The 25,962-nt window shown below is 46.5% G+C and overlaps 1 protein-coding gene across 1 annotated transcript; it reads right to left on the reverse strand.

The window, feature by feature from the left end:
- Positions 1-579: 579 nt before the first annotated feature.
- RCBTB1 (RCC1 and BTB domain containing protein 1) lies at positions 580-25,487 on the reverse strand. The gene is made up of 11 exons (XM_060232020.1): positions 25,289-25,487; positions 22,332-22,482; positions 20,820-20,986; positions 18,340-18,498; positions 16,233-16,340; positions 14,311-14,453; positions 12,857-13,047; positions 11,172-11,298; positions 8,711-8,862; positions 6,286-6,416; positions 580-1,561 (listed from the first exon to the last, which is right to left on the reverse strand). The coding sequence occupies exons 1-11, from the start codon at positions 25,430-25,432 to the stop codon at positions 1,421-1,423; spliced, it is 1,614 nt and encodes a 537-aa protein (XP_060088003.1). The 5' UTR covers positions 25,433-25,487; the 3' UTR covers positions 580-1,420.
- Positions 25,488-25,962: the final 475 nt, after the last annotated feature.

The raw sequence follows: 25,962 nt of genomic DNA on the forward strand, positions 1-25,962 counted from the left end.
TGTTTCAGTACGGAATGCTAGAACACCCAACTGTGAATGGAGAAAAAAAATCGAATGGCCTTTAAGTTGCTTTTGGTACGGCCAAGACAGTAAACAGATGGGATCTTCTTATTGCAAGTCTAATGACCTGCACACACTACAGGGACTCGCAACTTTGTTGCACCTGTGGGCACTTTGGGAATACTAGAACATTAAAATGAGTGCCATCACAAAACATGAGGTTCTAAACCAAGCATGGTCCTATATTGGAGGCAGCTAATTTCCAAACGGTTGCTCCCTGCAAAGACAGGCAATGTCTCCTGTTCCAGCAAGAGGGTGGGGGGGGGGAGTCAGGATATAATGATAACACTGCCACATTAGGAATCTCTCGTTTATGAGCTATGTATATTTTTTTAAAAAACGTTTTCTGAATTAAGGGTTGCTGACATGAAAGAGAACATGAGAGAAGCCATGTTGGATCAGGCCAGTGGCCCATCCAGTCCAACACTCTTCAGCAATTTGTTCCCGAAGTCAGCTGACACAGAAACAGCCCCTCCCCTTAAAATCGCCATCCCTCTCTAAAAGAATTTGATGCACCAATTTGCAAAACCTGTTTTTATTACGAGGAACTCACACACAATTTCAGTACAGAGCATTTGCCCAGTTATCAGCTTCTCTACACCCTTTTCAGCCCCCCAAAATAGGGCTGTAATTGTTCCCAGTCCAATGTATAATTTAACAGATTATATGGTGGGGGAGGGAGAAAAGTGGCACATTCAAGTTAATTAGGAAACAATGAAGTAGAACTTGCCCAGGTCTCTCTCTTTTTTTTTTTAAATTACAAAGATCAACTGAGACAAAATAACACATTTCCGCCCCCTCCCCACACCTCAGATATCAATATATACAAGTCTGTTCCAGCAGCTACCTTCAAATACACAAGTGAAGCTGGAAGGTGGTACATTTGCATTTTACACACAAGGCAAAAAAAATAAAAACTTGTCCCTTCCTCTTAATTCCATTTGGCGATGCATGTTTGCACCAGATGCTCATGGGGCCAACAAATACACAAGCGTCCCCCCCCCAGAAGTTTATCTGCCAGTTTCAATAGGCTACGCTGAGCAAGCCCAACGTGTAGTCCCAGAAGACTAGTCCCTGTGAAGATCTTGCACCGGCAGTTCCTGCTAATATCTTTTGTTTGCTCAAGAGAAAAGAAGCGCCCTAACAGCTAGGGCTGTCCAGTCTTCGCTGCTTTCGTTGGAAGATCCTCTCAAATCACCGTTAGGGGAAGAGTGGGGGGGGGGCTTTTTAATTTGACGTCTTGTAACTCACTGATACAAGGCAAGAGAAAATTTCATGTTCTGCGCAGGCACGCCAGTGTATGAAGTCACCGTACCAGCTACAGCCGCGCCATCCCATACCAAGACAAGAGCTACGTTTCTCAGTTCTTAAAGGCTCCGCATTTACTGGCTTTAGCAATGAATTCCTTTAGCAGAGACCCATCCATTTGCCAAAAGGCTGTGGTCTGGGTGACTTCGGTCAAATGATTGACACAAAACTTAAAGCAGAATTCTTCTAAGTCCTAGACACAAAACGAGACAAAAAAAAGGCCTTTTTATTAGCTTCCGTCATCTAAGAGAAGCTTTTAAAAACCAAGCAAATCAAATTGTTTTCATACAGGTGTCACCGTCACAGCGCCGCTAAAAGATCACCAATTGGGACAAAGAGTTTTGGAACAAAGAGCTGGTTTCCGAGGCCAAACTAACAGATCTGGGAATCAGTCCCAGAGGCTTTTCTTCATTTGTATCACACATCTAAATGAAGAAATTTGGAAGTACGTTTGCTGCATTTCTGCAGGCCATAGATTTTGCATTATGACGTTCTGAGTGGCTATCACTATAGTTTTCAGCTTTTCTTTTGAGTTAAATTTTCGAGGCTCTCAGCTGAACAGTAAAACAGAAAATAAGACTACAACATACAGCAAATACGTATCATGGGTTGTTTTTATTCCAAGTTTGGGTAATACGAAAAACAAAAGGTTGTATTCTTGATGAACAAAAAGGCTGTATTCTTGACGGACAAAAGGGTTGTATTCTTGAGGGACAATACATTTTAAAAGATCAGAATTCTACAGAGAAAAAAAGAATCAACAACAATCTGTTTTTAAGCATACAGCTGGGTAGCCTGCTGAGAATAAACCTCAACAAAATGTCAACAAGAAAATAAAGACTGATAGCCTCATGACAAGTAAAATACGCATTGCTGAAACTTATCTGCAAACTAATGCTAATGAGGCCTAGAATGCAATAAATCACGCACAGGGGTTTTTTTTGTAGCAAGAATTTCTTTGCATATTAGGCCACACACCCCTGATGTAGCCAATCCTCCTGGAGCTTACTCGGCTCTTAGTACAGGGCCTACTGTAAGCTCTTGGAGGATTGGCTACATCAGGGGTGTGTGGCCTAATATGCAAAGGAGGAGTTCCTGCTACAAAAAAAGCCCTGGTCATGCAGCAATTGACTTCAAAAGGAACACTTGTCTCCTGGTATCTACCTGTCTATTTCCAGTGAAAGAAATGCCCTTCTGCAATTTGGGGGTACAACTTCTGCCAATTCCCCTTTCCAGTGCAGAACCCACCCCCCATGTCTCCGTGTTGTTCACGTACCTCTGCAGACATCCCAGCACAAAAATTGAAAGGGGAACTGAGAAAGTCTCGCTCTGCAAACTCTGCTTTACCCCCAGTTTTTGTAGGATACAAGCTAAAAAAACAAATTAATGGGTTGAAGAGAGAATGTGGTTCATGTTTGTTGAAGGCACGCTGGGGACTTAGCAGGCTGTTCACATCTTACGGATGTTTTATGGAAGCCCCTTTAAAGTTATTCCTTGTGCCGATTCGGCCCGCAGCAATCCATTTGCAGAACAATTCACGGACTTCTGCTTGCTGGCGCCTTTCTGGGATGCTCTAGTGTGGAAACTGAACAGCAAACTCATACAATCTACCCTCTGCCAATGTCTGCCAGGCAGAACAATTTTCAGTGGTCTCCATGTAGGGGCCGTAACAAGATGATGAGAAGGGGGAGGACTTTTTTTGTAGCAGGAACTCCTTTGCATATTAGGCCACACACCCCCTGATGTAGCCAATCCTCCTGGAGCTTACAGTAGGCCCTGTACTAACAGCCCTGTAAGATCCAGGAGGACTGGCTGCATTAGAGGTGTGTGGCCTAATATGCAAAGGCGTTCCTGCTACAAAAAAAAAGCCCTGGGAGGGGGACCTAATTGGGAAGGGGAAATCATGAAAAAGAATCTGTGTTCCTTTTGGTAACTCTTCCAATCCACAGCCCTTGAAAAAAGCACTATGCAATTTGCCTGAAAAAAGCAAGATTATGCGCAGAAGCACCTGAGAGAAGAATTAAATATTCAGCGTAGAAGAAATCAAGTGCGTGGATTTTTCTACGCCGTTACATGGTTAGCCCTAGGGCTGTCACCCTATCTCTACTCATCAGTGCCTTTTTGTAGCTGGAACTCCTTTGCATATTAGGTCACACACCCCTGATGTAGCCAATCCTCCAAGAGCTTACAGCAAGCCCTGTATGAAGAGCCCTGTAAGCTCCAGGAGGATTGGCTACATCAGGGGTGTGTGGCCTAATATGCAAAGGAGTTCCTGCTACAAAAAAAGCCCTGGAGCTTCCCAATCTAATTTTTGAAACAAGCAAAAGCGGGTCTGTAGCCCGTGGGGCACTCAAGATATGCTAGGAAGTGCATGAGACCTGAAGCCAGGGAAGTTGGTGCTTAGTAAGATTCCCAGTAGTCACAAAACTGCAGAACCCTGTGAATCTCCCAGCTGCCTCTGCCACGATTAGTGAAATTACCCAAATCAGTTACTTACGGAATAAGTAACGCAAGAAAAGTTCTGCGGATTTGTCTAATGTGTTTGACAGAACGCAGAATTCGTTTTTTCATTGCAGAATGTGTGAATTACCTCAGATGCCTGGTGAACTGAATAAATTCTGGGCATCAGCGTAATGCTATTTAAACTCATACAGTCTTCACATTCGGTCCTGTGGTTATATTTGGATTTCAAACTACTGAATAGCAAGAGTATTGCTACAAGCATCTAGAATACAGCCTTCAATGAGGTATCCGACAGCTGGTAAAATATCCGGAGACATTTTCTTCTTAGAAAAGGAACCATTTACTTACACTAATAGTTGCATAGTAAAATCTGAAAATGGATTCCTTAGTGGTTTTTCCCTAATGACTTGGAAACTATGCAGTAGAGAGGGTCAGGAGGGCAGGCGCTAGATATGGGGAGCAGAATTAATAGAGTACAGTCTTTGGTGGTCTCTACACTCCAATCCCAGCTCTTCCACCTATGATGTGCCACACTGGCTTCCTTTCCCAGTCAATAAGATTCCATAACATAGTTATCCAAGCTCTCCTGCAAAACGGAGATCAAGGCATTACATTCTGCACTCGCATGCCAGGCTCTGATCACCAGAGTGCGGACATCCAACTGACACCTGGCACCAAACCTTCTTAAAGCAAAAGGGATGGGCACGAACCCATCATACCTCCCATGAACGGCTTCAGAGCTCACTCGGAATGGACCGAACTCCTGAACCAGATGAACCGTGAACCCGTTTGTTCAATGGAAAAGTTTGTTGGAGGTTTGCGGCTCATGAAAACCCCAGACCATGAACCTCTATTTTCCTGGTTTGTGTCCACCCCTAAGCAAAAACATTTCAACATACTAAAACACAAGCCAAATAGACAGCCTTGGCCAAAGAAACCATCCCGCTCCTGCGTTTTAAAGGCACAGTGAAAAGCAGCCAATATTCCCCCCACATACACTGATTGTCCTGGCCTCTGATATATAAGGCTAAATGCAGTCCAGCCTCTTATACCTGTTGTCACCACTAGAGAGGCCATTTCAAGCCACTACAGCATAGCTTCAGATTCAACTTCATTTGAAGATTTAGCTTTAACAGAGCTCAATATGAGGAGACGGAACACATTTCAAAAGTCGCATCAGCTGAGGGATAGCGATGTTTTTAGGAAGGTGTTCCACTGGAACTTCAGACAGACTTGGTTTCAATCAAACAACATCACAGGAAGATAAAATGTGGTTTGCCCCCACCAAGAAGCCAGCTAATCCTAGGGAAGATTTGACATTACGGTTTGGTGCTGGGGACCACACCTGGTTGAAGTGCAACATTAATACGTATGCATGCAACTGACTTCCGGTGAACTCAGCAAGGGGCTTTCTAGGGAAGTGAGAAGCAGAGGTGGTTGCCATTGCCTTCCTCTGCAGAGCCTTCCTTGGTGGTCTCCCTTCCAAGTACCGACCCATTAGCTTTCGAGATTAGCTATACTATGCCACTGTAGCCAAGTGTAATTTAAAGAGGGAGCAACGAAAGTTAGAACAGCAGGGGCCTGAAAGTAAGGAGCCTAGTTGTGCATAGGCAATCTCTGAGCACAATTTAAGATTAAGGCTGCTTTTGAGCAAAACAGGGTTATGTGGAAGGAGGGCTTTGTTTGGTAGCAGGAACTCCTTTGCATATTAGGCCACACACCCGTAACGTAGCCAGTCTTCCAAGAGCTTACAGGTCTCTTCTTACAGGGCCTACTGTAAGCTCCAGGAGGACTGGCTCCATCAGGGGTGTGTAGCCTAATATGCAAAGGAGTTCCTGCTACAAAAAAAGCCCTGTGGGGAAGTACAGTGAACGAAAAGATTATGGGTTTTAAAAACCTATGAGTGGGTTTCTCAGAATCCTTAATTTTTACTCCTCTCTTTCGAGCATTGTCCTTACAACTGTCCATGGTTCCTGCCCACAGAGCAGCCTTCCTCTCTCACTCCCTAGCTTTCGTCCGGCAACCTGTTCTCTTCTCTCCTGTCTTCACGTGCCAAGAAGTCTCTTCGTACAGGATTAGGAACCACAAGCTAGAGTCCCCTCTCATTCCGCCTTTCACTCTGAAGGGGCATTCAGTCAGACAGAAACAACATGCAGGCCTTTAAGCAGAGGAGCACCTACTAGTTATGATGAGCAGGTCGCCTCCCCCTCCAGTAACCACGTGCAGAGCAGCAAAGCAAAATAGCTTGCCCTGCTTTGTCCCAGTAAAATCCCCTCTGCCGATCAGAGGAATTTCTTTTGCAATCGAAAGTATCCCCTGCCTTGTTCGGGATCCCGTTTCATGGACTGGGAGAGGCCTGAGTGTGTTTTGTTCTCAGAAAAGCTTCCTCAAGCAGAAAGGCCAATTCTAGCGCTCCGAGTCTGATAACGGAGTGAGGTTTTTTTAAAGATTTACCTCTGCGTCGTAGCGGACGGCAGCAGACAGCAGCGAAAAGGCGTTTTCCACCGTGATCCCTCTTTTGATAAGATGCTGGCACAGTTTCTTCAGCCTGTTCTCGCAATAGGAAGTAGCCAAGTCCAGAAGCCCTGAAAATGAAGAGGCTGTGGTCAGCAATGCTCTCTCTAAGCTGCAGAGTCTTGTGAGCAAAATTCTACTTTGTGAGCTACTGGCATTAAAGTGGTGAGCTATTGCATCAATTAGTGTGCTCTGGGGTCATCCTTCCTGAGCTAAGACAAAAATGTGTGAGCTGGAGGCTAAAAATCTGTGAGCTAGCTCACACTAACTCAGCTTACAGGGAATATTTGTGGTCAGTTGTGTGTCTTCCTGCCTCTGGAGTGACACAGCAAAGTTGCCACTGCCCTGGCTTTGTGGCATGGAGCAGGCAGGTATGGTGACCAGGAGAGAAGGCAAGGGACACACAGCCCTCCAAATGTCAACAGAAAGGGCACAGCAAGGGCTGCTTGCACCCACAACCAACTGGCACAGGAATACTGCCACATCAGGGACTACAGATCAAGCGCTCTCTCTGCTACTGAGTCTCTTCTTTTAAAATGCACTATACTTTTTTTTCCAAGCTGGCAGATGAAAACAATGCATCACTGATGGGGTTGCCAAACTTGAACATATGAACATATGAAGCTGCCTTATACTGAATCAGACCTTTGGTCCATCAAAGTCAGTACTGTCTTCTCAGACTGGCAGCGGCTCTCCGGGGTCTCAAGCTGAGGTTTTTCACACCTATTTGCCTGGACCCTTTTTTAGTGGAGATGCCGGGGATTGAACCTGGGATCTTCTGCTTCCCAAGCAGATGCTCTACCACTGAGCCACCGTCCCTCCCCAAACCCCTCTCCTCCCCAAACTTCAGGTAGTAAATCACAAAAAATTACACCAAGATTGAAAAAAAACCACCCAATACTATGTTGCAAGTTAAATGTGTAATAAATTGTAACATTGTGTAATCATATATCCAGTGGTGGAATTCTAGCAGGAGCTCCTTTGCATATTAGGCCACACACCCCCCCCCCCGATGTAGCAAATCCTCCAAGAGCTTACAAGGCTCTTTTTCATAAGCTCTTGGAGGATTGGCTGCATTGGGGGGGGGTGTATGTGGTCTAATATGCAAAGGAGCTCCTGCTAGAATTCCACCACTGCATATAACTAACAATATAAATATCACAAGCGCACAAGGTTGCAGTACGAGTTGGATGAATTATGAAAGGTCAATCCTGCTTCTCTGTTCCCAACACTCTTCTTCAGGTCTAGAGCTGATTAATACTACTAACAAATTTTTACGTCTTCATATATTGGTCAAACTTGACTGTAACACTCAACGGCAAGGACAGATTCATGAGATGACATTTCCATTCTTCAAAAACTTCTCTCAAATTCCTAAATGCAGCAGCAGCAGCAGCTTACGAGTTACCCTTCCATAAATTTGCTGGGACTGTGACCAATCTCCAGTCCACAAAGGTCAGTTCCCCTGGAGAAAATCGCCACTATGGAAGGTGGACTCTATGACATTATACCCCTCTCCCCTCCCCAAACCCTGCCCTACTGAGGTTCCAAAATGGAAATCGCTGCGCAATGGAAACCCAGTGAGGACCACAGTCTAACAGAAGAATAGCAGCCACTAGACGAGCATCTCCAGATACGAGGACCTCGTTTTTGCAAAAAGCTTTGTCCAAGCTTCGGGGAAAAAAAATCATAGCAAGTCTTAGCGATCCAACTACTCCTAACTCTGTCCAGTGACTGTGTCACTATCTGACTTTACTTGTGGAATTTTTGGGATAGCTCTATCTGTTCGGCACTGCATTCATTCCGTGTTTTGCTGTTTAATATTCTAATCTATGTTTAATACTATGAATGTTTTTGCATAAGAGCGTATTTGAATTTGTTATAGACTCAGTCTGAATGTTGTTTACACAGAGGCTTCGCCTTGTTTCCTTTCCCCCCCGCAGGAGGCGGGCTACTCTGGGATGTGCCCATTCCTTCCACCCTTCTTGAAATCATTATTCCCAGGCCCGTAGCTAACCAGGGGCCCATGGGGCCTGGCCCCTTGACAGAGGTTTTTTTTGGGGGGGGGCCCTCACCCCCGGGGCTGCTGCCTCCTGCGTGATTTAAATCACATGGGAGGGGCATCCAGGAGTAGCTGCTGCCCCTCCCATGCCATTTATAGGTCCCAGAAATCAGCTGATTGGTGAGATCTAAATTATGCAGGAGGGGTGGCAGGAGCACTTACCAGCCTCCTGCACGATTTAAAGGGCCCCCTCCTCCATGGCCCCCAGTGGCCCCCTCCCTCTGCGGCCCCTGGCTACGGGGCTGATTATGCCCCCGGAAGACCTCTTTTCTCTGCATAGCAGCTCAAATGCCCAAGTGCTACCTATAGCGTCTTCAGGTGGCAGATCAACGCTGTCTGTATACAGGTACTCAAGAAAGGCACGGTACACCGGGTAGGAAAACTGGTCTATTTCTATCACCTCCTTCATGTCTTCATTCCAGTAAGACTGGAACATGGTGCGGAAGTGCTCGCATCTGCAAGAAGAACGTATGAAAAGTTCAGAACGTCAAGCTAGCTCACACCTCCAGATTCTGCACAAATACATACTTAAGAGCCCAGGGAAACAGAAAGAGCTCTTGCTAGGATTTGTCAATGACAGTTCCCATGCAGATGCCTCCGCCCCATATTTCGATAAAGAGGATTTGGTCATGTGGGCAGGTCATCATATAATACCAGGTGTGGCCAAACTGCGGCTTGGGAGCCACATGTGGCTCTTTCACACATATTAGGTGGCTCCCAAAGCCCCCACTGCACTGCCCCATTGACCATTTTGGAGAATAATAATAATAATAATAATAAAAATTTTATTTATACCCCGCCCTCCCCGCTGAGGCAGGCTCAGGGCGGCTTACAAGGTGTGGCAAAAGCCATGTTAAACAATAGAACAATTGTACATCTCAATACAATTTACAATTAAAATTTTACATAATCTAAAACAGTCTAAAATCAATCTAAAATAGTCTCATCTCTTTAAATTCTCTCTTTAAATCACTTCCCAAGCCCAGCCAGCCGGCAACTTGGAGAATACATTTAAAGTTAAAGTTGCTTCCTTTCCACCTTTCCTCCTCCTTCACATCTTCCTTCCTTCCCCTTTCTCTAATCAGTTGGGGTAGACAACTCCCAAGACAGTCTTCTTTGCATCTGTGTACAATTCTGGTCACCACACCTCAAAAAAAAAAAAAAGAAATTATAGCATTGGAAAAAGTCCAGAAAAGGGGAACTAGAATGATTAAAGGGTTGGAACGCTTTCTCTATGAAGAAAGGCTAAAATGCTTGGAGCTCTTTAGCACTGACTGAGGGGTGACATCATAGAGGCTTACAAGATTATGCATGGGATAGAGAAGGTAGAGAAAAGTACTTTTCTCCCTTTCTCACAATACGAGAACTTGTGGACACTCAATGAAATTGCTGAGCAGTCGGGTTAGAACAGATAAAAGGAAGTACTTCTTCTCCCAAAGGGTGATTAACACGTGGAAATCACGGCCACGGGAGGTGGTGGCAGCTACAAGCATAGCCAGCTTCAAGAGGGGATTGGATAAACATGGAGCAGAGGTCCATCAGTGGCTATTAGCCACAGCGTATTGTTGGAACTCCCTGTCTGGGGCTGTGATGCTCTGTATTCTTGGTGCTTGGCGGGGCAACAGTGGGAGGGCTTCTAGTGTCTTGGCCCCACTGATGGACCTCCTGATAGAGCCTGGTTTTTTTGGCCACTGTGTGACACAGTGTTGGACTGGATGGGCCATTGGCCTGATCCAACATGGCTTCTCTTATGTTCATCTGCTGGCCCCTTCCCAGCCCAGGGTTGGATTTCCACCTGCACACAGCAAGTGACTCCACTGCAATCCTCCCCTCACCACCAAACAGCTTGCAGAGGGTTGGCAGCCCCCTTCACTGCCTTAGCCAGCGTGGTGTAGTGGTTAACAGCAACGATCCCTCTAAGCTGGGGAGCAAAAATTCTACTGCCATTAATGCTACTGGCATGAAAGCTGTGAGTGAGTGATTTGGCTACTGCATAAATTAGTTTGCTCTGAGGCCATTTTTTCCTGAATTAAAGCAAAAATGCACTAGCTCACACTAACTCATAACAACATGAGAAGCCATGTTGGATCAGGCCAAAGGCCCATCCAGTCCAACACTCTGTCACACAGTGGCCAAAAAAAACCAGGTGCCATCAGGAGGTCCATCAGTGGGGCCAGGACACTAGAAGTCCTCGCACTGTGCCCCCACCCCACCCCCCAGCATCAAGAATACAGAGCATCACTGCCCCAGGCACAGAATTCCAACAATGCACTGTGGCTAATAGCCACTGACGGACCTCTGCTCCATATGTTTATCCAATCCCCCAGTTTAGAAGGAATGCTGGTTAAGAACAGCAGGCTCTAATCTGGAGCGCTGGGTTTGCTTCCCCACTCCTCCTCCACTTGAAGCCAGCTTTGTGATCTTGGGACAGTCCTTGTTCTCTCAGAACTCTCTCAGCTCCACCTGCCTCACAGAGTCTGTTGCGGGGAGAGCAAAGGAAGGAGATTGTAAGCCACTCTGAGACTCCTTCGCTTAATGAAGAGCGGGCTATAAAACCAACTCTTCTTCTTCTGAGCCTAACCAATGGATCATGTAATCACTGAATGCTTACTAGTCCTAAGACAGTAGGCATTCCCATCTTCCCACCCCTCTAAATATCCGCAACCCACAAAACAGACACTGCTGGCATTTATTATTTTTCAGAGCCATCCTATCCAACCCCCTGCAGAGGTGTTCACTGAGGACTCATCAACCCAAACAGTACCTGATTTTCAGAACGGCTTTGTGCACATAGATGAACTTCCCATCCACTCTGAACTTCAGATCTGCAGTTTCTGGACTATCGAACTCTCTTTTCAGAGACTCTGCTACTGTTAAATAGTCCTCATGCTCTGCAAAAATAAAACATTGTCCTCTTAATATTCACACACGCAAAGGGACCTGATGTTTAACCACCACCACATCTGGCAGCTCCCACAACAGCACATTTACCCCTGGCTCTGCAAACGAAGTAACTGACTAGTGATCTAGGTATATCCACAGGGGAGGGGAGAAGATCCATTTCCTCAGGGAGCTCTTCAAATAAAAGAAACCATGGCAAGAAAATCCTTGCAAACTGGCCGCCCCTTACAACAGCGGTCCCCAACCTTTTTGGCATCAGGGACCGGTTTTGTGAAAGACATATTTTCCAAGGAGGGGGAGGGGTATGGTTTCAGGATGACACAATTGTGCACTTTATTTCTAAAGTGTTTGGTGCAGTGGTTAAGTGCGGGGACTCTTGTCTGGGAGAACGGGGTTTGATTCCCCACTCCTCTACTTGCACCTGCTAGCATGGCCTTGGGTCAGCCATAGCATCTCATAGAGATGTCCTTGTAAGGGCAGCTGCTGTGAGAGCCCTCTCCAGCCCCACCCACCTCACAGGGTGTCTGTTTTGGGGGAGGAAGGTAAAGGTGACTGTGAGCCGCTCTGAGACTCTTCAGAGTGGAGGGCAGGATATAAATCCAATGTCGTCATCATCTTATTATTATTACTACGCTGTAATATACAATGAAATAATTATACAACTCATGGCCCAGTTGCTAACAGGCCATGGACCCTTGCAAGACGGACCATCTTGTCTAGCCTATGAGAAAGCAGCAGGTAGGAGGACTTCCCTTGCTATTCTCAATGCACAATCCCCACCCAACCCCTCTGTGCTGTATCAACCATCCCCAATAGCTTTTGGAATGGATGCCCAAGTTCAAAGATCTGGATTTCAGGGGCATAAGCTAATCTAGTGCAAAGGAAAACTCACAGAGAGAAGAATAAGAAGCGAATGATATTGGATTTATATCCTGCCCTTCACTCTGAGTCTCAGAGCGGTCCCAATCTCCTTTTACCTTCCTTCCCCACAACAGAAACCCTGGGAGGTAGGTGGGGCTCATATGAACATATGAAGCTGCCTTATACTGAATCAGACCCTCAGTCCATCAGTCAGTATTGCCTACTCAGACTGGCAGCGGCTCTCCAGGGTCTCAAGCTGAGGTTTTTCACACCTATTTGCCTGGACCCTTTTTTGGAGATGCCAGGGATTGAACCTGGGACCTTCTGCTTACCAAGCAGATGCTCTACCACTGAGCCACCATCCCTCCCCCAAAGAGAGTTCTGACAGAAGCTGCCCTTTCAAGGACAACTCCTGCGAGAGCTATGGCTAACCAAGGCCGTTCCAGCAGCTGCAAGTGGAGGAGTGGGGAATCAAACCCAGTTCTCCCAGATAAGAGTCCGCGCACTTAACCACTACACCAAACTGGCTGGGGAAATGGGTACTGCCTCAAAGGGAATGAGAAGAACTGTGACACAGAACAGCCTTCTAACAATCGCCAACCTTTGGGAGGTGCCACCCACTGCCCTGAAAGCTCTCCTCCCCCAGCCTGAGCCACGGGGACTAGACACTGGCAATTCCCCTCTCACCTAACGAAAGAAGGCGCCACATCACAGCAGGGGTGGAAAAGCAGGCAAAGACGTCATCTGTGCATGAGAAATGGGTGGCGTGGGGGAGGACCACCGACTGTCCCCGGCACTGGCCCCACATGTACACCTGGCCGCTTTGCGTCTTGGCAGCAGATGTGTGAGCCGAGTGGCAGGCCGCGATCTCTACGACCCTGCAAGGGGAAAGAAGAAGACGACGACGACTGCAGATTTATACCCCATCCTTCACTCTGAATCAGAGAGAGAGGCTTACATTCGCCTTTATCTTCCTCCCCCACAACACACACCCTGTGAGGTGGGTGGGGCTGAGAGGCTCTCACAGCAGCTGCCCTTTCAAGGACTCTGCCAGAGCTATGGCTGACCCAAGGTCATTCCAGCAGCTGCAAGTGGAGAAGTGGGGAATCAAACCCAGTTCTCCCAGATAAGAGTCTGCCCACTTAACCACTACACCGAAGGATGTCAGGAAGCCAAAGGACCTCGGCGTCAATCCACTGAATGACCCCAGACATTTACAATACAGATCCTTGTGCAAAGATTTTGCTAACCCCCCCACTGCCCTGCATCCTGCTGTTCCCGAGCAAAACTCCAAACCCTCCTCCAGGGGTGGCCGAACTTGCTTAACATAAGTCACAGAGAATAAGTGTCAGATGTTTGAGAGCTGCAAGCCAGGAAGGAAGGAAGGCAAACAGATGACGACAGGGAGGGAGAGGTGGAAAGAAAGGGACTTTAATTTTAAATGCATTCTCCAAGCTGCCAAACTTCTTGGCTTGGAGAAGTGATTTAGAGAGAGAACTGCCTTCTCCAAGCCAGTTGACGGGGCAGTGGGGGCTTCAAGAGCCACACAATGTGTGCGAAAGAGCCACAAATGGCTCCCGAGCCACAGTTTGGCCACCCCTGCTCCAGGGTAATGGGACTTCCATTTCAAGGAAAAGCCACTTCCCCAGCCTAGAAGAATACTTGTGTTTACTCCAAGGAAGACGGTGGAAAGGACTGGCCCAGAATAAGCACCCTTAATGTTAACAGGATGAGGTCACCAATTAACAAGCATCATCTTTCTCAGAAGAGAATTTGAACAGGTGTCTCTCTGAGCAAGGCACCCCCATCTCTTTACAACATACCCATCTGATGCAACACAGCTAATTGCACAATACAGGAGAGTTGGCTTTTTATACCCCGCTCTTTACTATCCAAAGGATTCTCAGAGTGGCCGTAACAGGCTTCCTTGTGAGGCAGGTGGGGCTGAGAGAGCTCTGAGAGAACTGTGACTGGTCCAAGGTCACCCAGCCGGCTTCATGTGGAGGAGAAGTAGGGAATCAAACCTGATTCTCCAGATTAGAGTCTTCTGCTGTTAACCACTACACCAAACAAGGTTGCCACCAAGCAGGCTATAAAAAGGGCCTCGTTGCCAATTTCTGCCACACTGCACCAGCCTTTACCTCTCCTTCTCCATCATGATCTGCACTGGGCTCAGCTGGTTGCTCTTGTTGCCTGTCCCCAGTTGCCCGTAAGTGTTCGCTCCCCAGGTGTAAAGCAAACCCTCGTCCGTGAGCGCCAGCGTGTGTGCATAGCCACAAGCAATCTGCAAGCACATTTTCAAGAAAAACCAACAATACACTGCTGTTACACACTTATATCCTGTTTTGACACATTTATTGCTTCACCAGTTGTTCCCCCTTAATTGCAAAAAGCAAGCTCTCCCTCCCCACCTTCCTCCCCGAGAGGAGCCTCAGCGAATGGAGAAAAAAGAGACTTTGCTCTGTAGCTTCTATGTGATTGAGTAAGCCTTGCAAAGCAAGCTGTTATGCACAAGGAAGCAAGAGAGAGGGAGAAGGAAGCAGACGACAGCCAGTTGCTCGGGGGCCTGACAGGAACCCCCCCGAGGGCCTAATTTGGCTCCTGGGCTGCATGTTTGACACCTCTGGTTTATTCATTTGTATTTTATTCTGCCTTTTCTTTTTGAGCAATCTGGCTTCGTTCTACATGCTTTAAAGAAATATTCATTATATTAAACAAAACTCTCAGTTCCGTACTTCAGTTTTTTATTATCGATAATTTGTATGACTGAATCGGCTTCCTGTATTCATGTGGAAGAATACCTGAATATCCTTACAGAATTAATAGTTGTAACATTTTGTGTCAGGAGCAAGGAATAAAACTACAAATGAATTGACACTGTTCTGTGTTTTATCTAGATTTTTTAAAATGTCACAATCCTCTTCTGCAGACTGGATCCCTTGACACCTGTGCTGCCGTCAAGCAACTCAACATTTCCTTCCCATAGCCTCCTAGAACCCAAGGAAGTTTTGCCAGCCCACCCGAAGCCACTGTGTACATCTAACCTGCTCTTAGCTGCGACCTCAGCAGTATGCATCTCCTAGACCAGGGGTGTCAAACATGTGGCCCAGAGGCCAAATGAGGCCCCCAGAGGGCTTCTATCAGATCCCCAAACAACTGGCTGTCATCTGCTTCCTTCTCCCTCTCTCTTGCTTCCTTCTGCATCACAGTTCTATTTTCTCCATTGGCTGAGGCTCCTCCCTTGGGGAGGAAGGGGGGAAGGTAGAGCTTGTTTTTCTAGGCTCTCTATATTACACAGCAGAGCTACTGAGCCAAGCCTCTCTTTCTTCTATTGGCTGAGGCTCTTCCTGATCCCCTGGGGAGGGAGAGAAAGAGCCAGTTTCCTCTGCCCAGTTCCCTGGATCCCATAGGAGAAATACAAAAAAAGCACCTTTAAGACAGAGTGCTAGTGTTTTAAGTTTTTTTTTTTAAATTAATTGTGTTTGTCTGCGTCCTTTATAAAGTTTATATCCCTAGCTATCTTAAATAGGTACACACATGGCCCGGCCCAACACAACATGACTCAGCCCAACAAGGTCTCATTTATCTGGCCCTCGTAACAAATGAGTTTGACATCCCTGTCCAAGACTCTTCCGAAAGCACTCTGGGATACGGTAAAAGATGACAGCAGATTCAACCACGAGGCTGCCCACTTCAGCCATAGGGCCCTTCAAAGGGTGAGCCTCTCCCAGAGTTTGCACCACTCCCTAAGCGCTGCTGCACGCCTTCGTGGCACTGCCAGGTCCAGAAGGGACGGTGACCAGTTCGCCCGATGTGTGAGACAGGACACTAGACTGGATGGATCAGTGGTCCAACCCAGCGGGGCTCTTCTGATGTACGAAGCAGCACCCACAGCCAGAAGAGATGCCGAGACGAGACTGCAGAAACAGCAGCTGAGACAGTCACCCAGCGGCTTCTGTTCTGAGCCCCTTGTTCTGATTTGGCTTGTGTTGACTTTAACCTTGAGACCAGGCAGAAAGCTCAAAATTAGGCAGGTGATGGGCGGAAGCATGTCCACACTCACCTGCATTACGCACATCCCTTGAAGCGCCGCCACCCGGCATGGAGTTAGCTGATTGCCATTGTTCCCCAGACCCAGCTGGCCGTTGCCATTATAACCCCAGCCGTATACCTAGATCAAGGAGACGGGACGGTTAACCTGCAGGCCTTTTTGCTGCAGAAAAATTAATGAAACAGAAGAGCTGTAGTTCAGAGGCAGCTGCCTAGAGCTGCAAAATGCTCTACAAAGAACACTGGGAACATGCGGACACCAGAGAGAACCTTAACCCTGCTGGCCGCATGAATCAAAGCTTTCCTCCTGTTCCATTCTAGACTCTCTTAAAACTCTGGCTTGTTTAAAATGTAAGGCACAGATTCCCCCAGTATGATTTTGCATGGGCTGGGAGAGTCCTTGAACTGTGCTACAGCTAAGATGGCTCAGTTTGCATGTAAGCACAATGTCCCCAAAGGCTACATTTTGCAGGGGCTGCAGCAGGGCTAAAGTGAGACCCTGAGCTTGCGCAGAGCCTGCAAGAGAACCTCCCTGCCTCACCAGGCTCACTTTCAATTGGGTCTTACCAGGGGGCGTTTGGGTAGAAAAAGCCCAGCCAGAACTCATTTGCATATCAGGCCACACCCCCTGCCATCGCCAGAAGTGATGTCGCCCACTCAGTAGGTTACTTCCTGCATGCTGACAAAACAGCACAGTGCCATCAGCAGCATTTCATGAATGTGTGTTCTCACACAGCCCAATGAAACACCTTATTTCACAGCCACCCCAACACGGCTGGAGAGAGAGAGAGCCATGTACAGTGGAGCAGGCAGCGGCAGGCCCAGCTTCTTCCAGGAGGGGCACTCATGGACGCCTCTGAATCTCTCGCTCTATTTGCAAGCCCACTAGAGGTGGCAGAGAGGACAGAGCACACGATCTGGGAATGTGTGGCTGCCTAGTGCCTTCCCTCTGCCTGGAGACCTTTTTTTGAGCTGGCGCCCTGGCCAACCCAGCTGGAACTGTGCTCCTGTGCGTTCCTGCTTAAAAAAAGCCCTGAGCACTGCGGAAAAAAGACCCAATTGCCTGTGTCCTGGCAAAAGAAAAAGACATTATCGGAAGTCTATATTCAGCAGCACCCAAATATGGTCTATAATGGTGCAATGACCCCCGAAACCCAAGGAGTGGCCTGTCACAAGTTCCTCCTCACCCAATACGTTCAAGAATTAACCGGGATATATTTATACTGAGTTATAAAAAAACTTAGAGGGACATTTCTGTTTAACTTGCGCTGTGCAATGTTCACTTAGCTATCGCAGGATGCAAATGGTTTCCTACAAATGCACCCACCTGCCCAGCTCTTGTTGGACTGGATACAGGATATGGAGAAACAGGTTGGCTTCTGTACACTGATGGTCAAGGGAGCAACAATTTTTAAAAAACAATACTGATTCCCAGCTGGGGTTTCCTATTTCAGACTGACCTGGCTTCCTGTCATTAAAGCCCTGAAGAATCCTTTAATGACCGGGCAGCTGTCCAAGCCTTTGAGCACAAATCCTCTTGCATTTTATTCTTCTAAACATTCAGCCTTGGGTCTGAAGCACTTATGTCAGTGCAGGCTAGGAGCAGGCTGAGTGGTCAGCTAAAGACGGGTAAACTAGGGAATAAGATTAGAACTAAAAAAAACGCAATTGATCTTAATAGCCAGGCAGGAAAACCCTAGATCTGTGGGAAATAAACAGTATGCTGTATGGGGAAAATTTAGCAGGAGAAACAACCTATTTGCAACAGGTCATCCTCAACGGCAGGGGTGGAATTCTAACAGGAGCACCTTTGCATATTAGGTCATACACCCCTGATGTAGCCAATCCTCCAAGAGCTTAGAAAAAAGAGCCTTGTAAGCTCTTGAAGGATTGGCTACATCAGGGGTGCTTGGCCTAATATGCAAAGGAGCTCCTGCTAGAATTCTACCCCTGCTCAGCAGCATCCCGCACTAAAACTTGCAGGCCTGAACACTGGTTGCTTGCAACTTCAGTAAGTGTGCACTGAATTTCCTGCGGCTGCTGTCCATCATGGGTTCCTGGCACATCTTGCGGACCCAGGTTGTTCTCCACTCCAGCTTTTCCGTGGGTGTCCTGCTTACCTCGCCGTTGTCTACGACTGCCATGGAAGAGGTCTGGCCACAAGCAATGCTGACCACCACTTTGGTCTGCAGGCAGTTGGAGACTTTGCGAGGAGTTGACTGGTTGGCGGTGGAGCCCGATCCCACTTGGCCACAGTTATTGTAGCCCCAGGCGTACACCTTTCCATAAAGGGAGAGGAAGAAAGAGCAAGTGATGGGACATTCCGCTAGCCGAAATGAAGATCAGATTGTCAATTGGTCCCTTGGCTTTTGAGAAGACAGCACCTAACGCCTACTTTCCAAGAAGGCCCAGCGAAGACTGCCACATTAGGAACATAATTGTTTTCAGAAAACCCCTCTGAACTGAATGGCCTACATTAAAAAAGTATGTAACAGAGGATACTGAAATAGCTAGCAACCAAATGCCTTCACTTTGAAGCCAACTGGACCTGCGGACAGCATCCCAAAAGGCATTTTAATGGAATCTGCTGACAACAGAGCTGCAGCTAGGATTTTAAAAGGCGGAGGGCTTTTTTAAAAGTCAGGGGCACCCTTTCCCATCCCCTGTGGGGCTTGCCACTTCTCAGCTTTCTGGGGTAGGGGCAAAAGCTGGAGGCTCTTAAAATGGTCAGGTTGAGGCAGCCAACTCTAAAATTTGGAATCAAGAAGGGTCTGCTTCATGCATGCAGGCAGGGGGGTTTCCTTCCACCTCCATATCCCCCACCCTGGCGCTTTGCATCTGGCCACTCCATCAGTTCCCCGCCCCTCCCTGGCCCATTCCACGAGGCTTCCTCTGCAACCCCTTCCTCCACCTCCCTCCTCTCCACCCACTGCTTTTGCTGCTGCAGTGCCCTGCTCAGCTCTCCTGGCTCTGGCTGCTGCTACTTTGCCGGCTTAGCCATGGTAAAAAGAAAAAAAAGCAGACTGCACCCTGGAAGTCAGGGGGTGGTGCCCTCACAGGCCCCCCTGTGGCTACAGACCTGTCTGACAACCAAGCCCCATCTACCTGCACAGCCTCATCCCATCACGCCTGTACAAGGAAGACCAGATCCAGAAGTTCTCTGCTATGTGTGTTGCTGGAAGGCAGAAGACAGAGCAGCCTAGCGAATGCTAAGCAGGGCTAGGTTTGGGCAGCATCGCCATGAGATTCAAGGCACAAAGAAAGCATAAACATAATAAAGAAATGAATGAAACAGTCTGGCAGGAGACAGAATGGGGAAGACCTTGTTAGGAAGCTAAAAGTGGCTAGATCTGGCTGAGTTTCTATTTCACGGCTCACAGCCTGGGCACCGTGCCGGAGGTACAAGCTGGAGGGCAAGTCAGGGGGTCTTGCCCTTCATAGCTCAGCCTTCAGTTTTGCATTCAGAAGCCTTAACCCACCCTCCTGCTGCTTGTTTCACAAGGATAATTACACTTCCATGATACGCAATGCTACATATTAAAACTTGACACACCAAGAAGAAAGAGGATTAAGTCTCAATGCTTTTGACTGGTGCCCTCTGGACACACATACCAGAAGAACCCCACAACCTGTACAAAGAAGTACAGTAAATGTATCCACTATTGCTCTTTATGAACATTCCTCGTCAGAGGTGTTCTTGAAACAGGAAGGACTCCGATTTGTTCCTCAGAGGTGTAGCTATCAAGCTTGCAGTGCCATTCATCCAACTTGCTATCTACTCTTTGACTGCTCCAATTTTATTATAAAAGATCTGCAACAGTGAAAGTTTTCCCAAATAATAGCCGCTGGGGGCCTGTTCCTTTTGAAAACATCTTGTTATGTAGCATTAGGCTTTGTTTTAGGACAGGGGTGGCCAAACTTCCTCAACGTAAGAGCCATGCAGAATAAACATCAGATGTTTGAGAGCTGCAAGATGAGGAAGGGTGGAAATATTTAGGGGGAGAAGTGTTAAGAAAGCAACTTTAACTTTGAATGCATTCTCCAAGCCACCAGCTGGCTTGGAGAAGTGATTTAAAGAGAGAAATGGCTTATCCAAGCCAGCTGATGGGGCAGTGGGAGCTTCAAGAGCCACATAATATGTGTGAAAGAGCCACATGTGGCCACTCGTGTGTTAGAAGATGAAGAAGACTGCAGATTTATACCCCACCTTTCTCTCTGAACCAGAGACTCAGAGTGGCTTACAATCTCCTATATCTTCTCGCCACACAACAGACACCTTGTAAGGTGGGTGGGGCTGAGAGGGCTCTCACAGCAGCTGTCCCTTCAAGGACAATTCCTGAGAGAGCTATGGCTGACCCAAGGCCATTCCAGCAGCTGCATGTGGAGGAGTGGGGAATCAAACCTGGTTCTCCCAGATAAGAGGCCACACACTTAACCACTATACCAAACTGGCTCCAGTCAGCCGTGTCATTAGAAAAACACAACCAAGCAATCAAGGGCTACGCCATGTCCAGCTTTCCGAGGCAGTTTACACACCCATAAACTTTAATAATACCAGCAGGTCTTTTGAGCAGCAAGCATCTTTTCAAGATGGACTTACATCTCCATCGGATGACAGGACCATAGAGTGATGGGAGCCACAAGCAACTTCGATTATTCTCTTAATTAGCAAGTTGGTACAGACTTGGATAGGAGCAACGCCCTGGTTGGTGGTGCCATTTCCAAGCTGGCTGTATCCATTGTGCCCCCAAGCATACACTTCGCCATCTAAAGACACAAAAACCACGAACGCATTCACAGTTACTACCGTTTATGTAACCGAAGACACAGATTCCCAGTTCCAAACAAAAACAAAACCAGGCAAAAAAGCAGATAAGGACATTTCAAAGCATTAAAGAAGAAACATCCAAATGGATCATTTTTATCCTTTGCCATTATTCTGCTTAACCAACGCCAGATGTCAAATTCTAATCAGGAGGACAAGAATACCACAGGCCAGACCACCTGAAGGAACAGGTCTGTATTGACGGGAAGACACTGCAGCTACTCCATGACCATAACAATCTTTCCTTCCTTCAAGCTGAAGAGAATTGCCAAACTTAGCATCCTCACTCTGCACCCCACGCTTAGGACAGCTAGTTAAGGCAGACTAGTTTCTAAAGCCATTTCCATACCCCAGCAGAAAACAAGCTGGTTAAAATGTGGTTTATTTTCATGCTTGACACAGAAGCCAGCTTTCCCTGTCACAGAACAAGAACCAGGACTTTTTTTGTAGCACAAACTCCTTTGCATATTAGACCATGCCCCACTGATGTAGCCAATCCTCCTGGAGCTTACAGTAGGCCCTGTACTAAGAGCCCTGTAAACTCTTGCAGGATTGGCTACATCAAGGGTGTGTGACCTAATATGCAAAGCAGTTCCTGCTACAAAAAGAAACCCTGACAAGAACTAATTACATATACTTTCACTACAGCATTAAGTATTCCAAGAATGGTTTCAGTCATTGTTGGACAAGAAGGAGACAGCATCTGCTCTTGGATATAAAGCTCCACTTGATGGGGGCAGGACAGGAAAGTGGGTGAGTTCATACAACACCTCCCCCACCTAGGCTCTGAGGAAAGATCTTAGAGCAGTGGTCCCTAACATGGTGCCCATGGTGTCAGTCAACACCTTTCCTGGCACCCATGAAGCGTCTTAGTAAGTGGACAGGGCCAGGTGGGGCTTTCCCCAGCAAGGCTTCTGATTGGCCTTTGGAGATCTCATTGGCTGCAAAGACTTTTAAAAACACTGTTCTGGTAGTGGCTGCTGCCACAGCACAAGGAAGGTGAACTGTGGCAGCCATTTTGTATCTGGCTCCAGCTTTTACAGCAGCCATTTTCTAGCAGCCATTTTGTGTCAGAAGTACCCACAGGCTCCAAAAAGGCTGGGCACATCTAGCCATTCATATACTAAGCATAAATTTGGATCAGGAACCCTGAAACTGGTTGATATAAAAATAATGTTACTAAGCATTATTTTTTTACCATAATTTCTGCCAAGGAGAATCATTCTCAGATCATACTAACCAGAAACAATTCATAACAGTATTTCTCAAGAGCAAAAGCCTTCTTACCTTCTGTACTAAGTATCACATGAGGTCCACTTCCGTAACTGAGGCTGCGAATCTTCTTTCCACACAGAACATCAAGTTTCTTTGGGACAATGGTGCTTTGGTTATCTCCAGTCCCCAGGCAATTACTACAGTTTAGTCCAAAGACAAATACCTAGGAAAAAGACCAAGCTCACATTTTAATACATGCACCTGACAGGCTTCATGACTGAAAGGGTTTGTTTTTAAAACTCAATTCACTTTACTTTTACATTTCAGTTATATTGTTTCAGTGTGAACTGGGTCTCATTTGTACTTCCAAGTTTTTAATGGTGAATCCAGATGACTCACTGGCTTGTCTTTTAAACCTACAGACTTTGAAAATACCAGGAGATTTTGAGGGTGGAGTTGGGGAAGGAAGGTACTGGTAAAGAGAGGGACTTCTGTAAGGTATAACTGACATAAAGACCACTCTCTAATGCAGCCATTTATGACAGATAAACAAATCTCCACTATTTGGAGGTCAGCTGTAATTCCGGGAGACCTCCAGGCCCCACATGGAGGTTGGCAACCCTAACTGTTCCTGAGAATCTGATGACCACCCCCAGGAATAATATTCTGGGCTGTTCATGGGTTGCTGCAGCAGAAAGGGGGGGGGGGGGAAATGGCAGAAATCTCTGCCCCCTCATAAAACAAGGAGGTACTTTATATTCTCTGCTGTTAGATACAAGCTCCTGTGGGTAAACACAGTGGGAGGGGAGTAGATGATTTAAGAAACTCATGCCTTAAAAACAAAACAAAACAATAACCATACATTTCTCCTCAGCCCCACCTACCTCACAGGGTGTTTGTTGCGAAGGAGGAAGATAAAGGAGATTGTAAGCCACTCTGAGATTGATTTAGAGAGAAAGGAGGGGTTATAAATCTATGGTCTTTTTTTTTTAAAGGTTACATTAAGTGCGACGTCTGAACTTAATACTATTATAGACCCTTAAAACTGAATTTAATTACTTTTGTTTTAGAGAGGCCATGTTTTGTTTTAGAAAAACAACAACAGAACAACAATGGAGTTAGATTCAGATCCCACGGTCTAATTCAGAATAAAGGAAGCAGGCAACTATGAAGATTCTCACTACATCATCTCAATTTGGACATACACAGATGTTTTCTGTAATCATCACATCTGCCACACATGAGACCACCTTTTCATGGCGAATGCAACATTATACTGCAGGGGTGGCCAACGGTAGCTCTCCAGATGTTTTTTGCCTACAAATCCCATGAGCCCCAGCCAGCATAGCCAATGGCTGGGGCTGATGGGAGTTGTAGGCAAAAAAAAATCTGGAGAGCTACCGTTGGCCACCCCTGTTATACTGCATACTCCATCAGCTTGACAGCGACAAAGGAAGCTGTAGTCCAAAATATTTTTAAGACATGAATAAGCCAATAAGTTCATGTCAGGCTGCCTACGTATCCAATTTTAAAGAATTTGTTTGATGCCACTCATAACCAATTAAACCATTCTTCCTTTTGGTCCATCTGAACACATGCAATTCAACTGGATTTCTGTGCTCAGTGCACTGGATAATCCAGGGGTGTCAAACATAAAGCTCAGGGGCTGAATCAGGCCCCCGGAGGGCTATCAGGCCCCGAGCAACTGGCTGTCATCTGCTTCCTTCTCCATCTCAACTTGCTTTGTAAGGCTTGCTCAATTGCACAGGAGCTACAGAGTGAAACCTCGATTTTCTCCATTGGTTGAGGCTCCTCCCACTCCTCATCCCCTGGGGAGGGAGGGGAAGAGCCAGAGCTTCCTTTGCCCAGTTCCCTGGATCCCATGGGAGAGATACAAAGAAAGCACCTTTAAGACCAACAACTGCTTGTGTTTTAAGCATGTTTTATTTTAAGGGTTTTTAAAAAAAACTTTAATCGTGTTTGTCTGTGTTCTTTAAAAAGTTTATATCTCTGCTACCTAATTTTAAATAGGTACACGCATGTCCCAGCCCAACATGGCCTGGCCTGACAAAGTCTGATTTAGGTCAGATCTGGCCCTCCTAACAAATGCGTTTGACACCCCTAGGATAAACAAACAAAAACGTTCCGCAGGGCCTGTAAGACCGAATTGTTTCGACAGGCCTTCGATATCTAACTGAGAGAGAGCTGCCACTGGACATCATACAGAGCACCAAGTAGAGTACTGGTGGTCACCACCGAATTTTCAGAACCGCCTATATTGTACTGTATTAACACAGCACCATGAAATGGTTTTAAATAATTTAAATATGTAATTATGTTTTATATGTTTTATTGGTTTTAATGGTAGTAATGTAATGTTGTGAGCCGCCCTGAGTCCGGAGAGGAGAGGGCGGGATATAAGCTTAATGTAATAAATAATAAATAAATAAAATATTAAGTAATTTCAAGTACAATGATTTGCAATTCACTATGTGGCAGAGTGACTTAATTATCAGCAGTTTGGTTCTGAACACAAAGTAGAAAAGTTAATGGAATTTCTCATTCATTCTGTGGGCTCTCTCAAACTGGGTTATTGCCTGTCTACTCCTGACAGTGAAAAACTATGCAAACCAGGATTTTGGCACAACCATATCTTTATTAAAATCCACCAGGGATCGGGCCTTCTCAATAACGGCACCTTACTGGTGGAACCAGCTGCCGGAGGAGGTGCGGGCCCTGCGGGCCCTAGGGCAGTTCCGCAGGGCCTGTAAGACAGCCCTCTTCCAGCAGGCCTATAACATCTAACTGACAATGAGAATATCTTCCGGAAGGAACAAAAATGCATCTACAGACCGCTGGTTTTATTAATTATGGTTTTAACTTATTTGTAAATGTTTTTAAACTGAAGTTATGTAAATTACAATGTTGTAAGCCGCCCTGAGACACTTCGGTGAGAAGGGCGGGATATAAGTATAAATATAAATAAATAAATAAATAAGTGGATGCTCACATGGCTTGTCTGGTCTTACCTCGTCATTGTGGGTGATGTATATAGCTTCGTTGGCAGACGTTCCAAACACGCATGCTTTTCGGATAGTGGCTACTTCCTGAGGCGAAAGCAGTGTAAATATTGGCCACTTTCCTACATCCACCATGGCTCTGCTGCATTTCATACCACATCTATGGGGTTTCAACAGCCATTCAACTGGAACTCATCTATGAGGTCACCTGGAAAAAAGGAGGGCATGTTTAGATCACAGAATCATAGAGTTGGAACTCCAAGGTCATCTAGTCCAACCCCCAGCACAATGCAGGAAACTCACAAACACCTCACCCCCACACACACACAGTGACTCCATGTCCAGAAGATGGCAAAAACACACACACACGCCAAGATCCCTGGCAAAACTGGCCAGGAGAAAAACTGCTGCCTGACCCCCAAGTGGCAAACAGCATTTCCCTGGGCATGTAAGAAAGGACCATAAGAACTAAGCACCGATGCAACCCTTCCTGCCCTCCTGATCATGATCTGCCTAAGTTCACAGAATCAGCATTGCTGTCAGATGGCCATCTAGCCTCTGTTTAAAAGCCTTCAGGGAAGGAGAGCCCACCACCTCCTGAAGAGGCCTCAGGAAATAGATAAATCACATTTTGCATTTAGGGAGCAATAACAGATTCCTATATTATCACATTCATGCACTGC

This window comes from Heteronotia binoei, chromosome 1 (assembly GCF_032191835.1).
Source record: "Heteronotia binoei isolate CCM8104 ecotype False Entrance Well chromosome 1, APGP_CSIRO_Hbin_v1, whole genome shotgun sequence".
In the NCBI taxonomy this organism is placed as follows: domain Eukaryota; kingdom Metazoa; phylum Chordata; class Lepidosauria; order Squamata; family Gekkonidae; genus Heteronotia; species Heteronotia binoei.

Bases quoted from the DNA above. Each gene is read 5' to 3' on its own strand.
- RCBTB1 (XM_060232020.1), bottom strand. From the start codon at position 25,432: ATGAAATGCAGCAGAGCCATGGTGGATGTAGGAAAGTGGCCAATATTT. The intron at 18,499-20,819 runs GTAAGTCCATCT...CTTTATGGAAAG, and splicing joins TCCTGTCATCCGATGGAGAT to GTGTACGCCTGGGGCTACAA. The intron at 16,341-18,339 runs GTAAGCAGGACA...TCCTTGATCTAG, and splicing joins CAGTCGTAGACAACGGCGAG to GTATACGGCTGGGGTTATAA.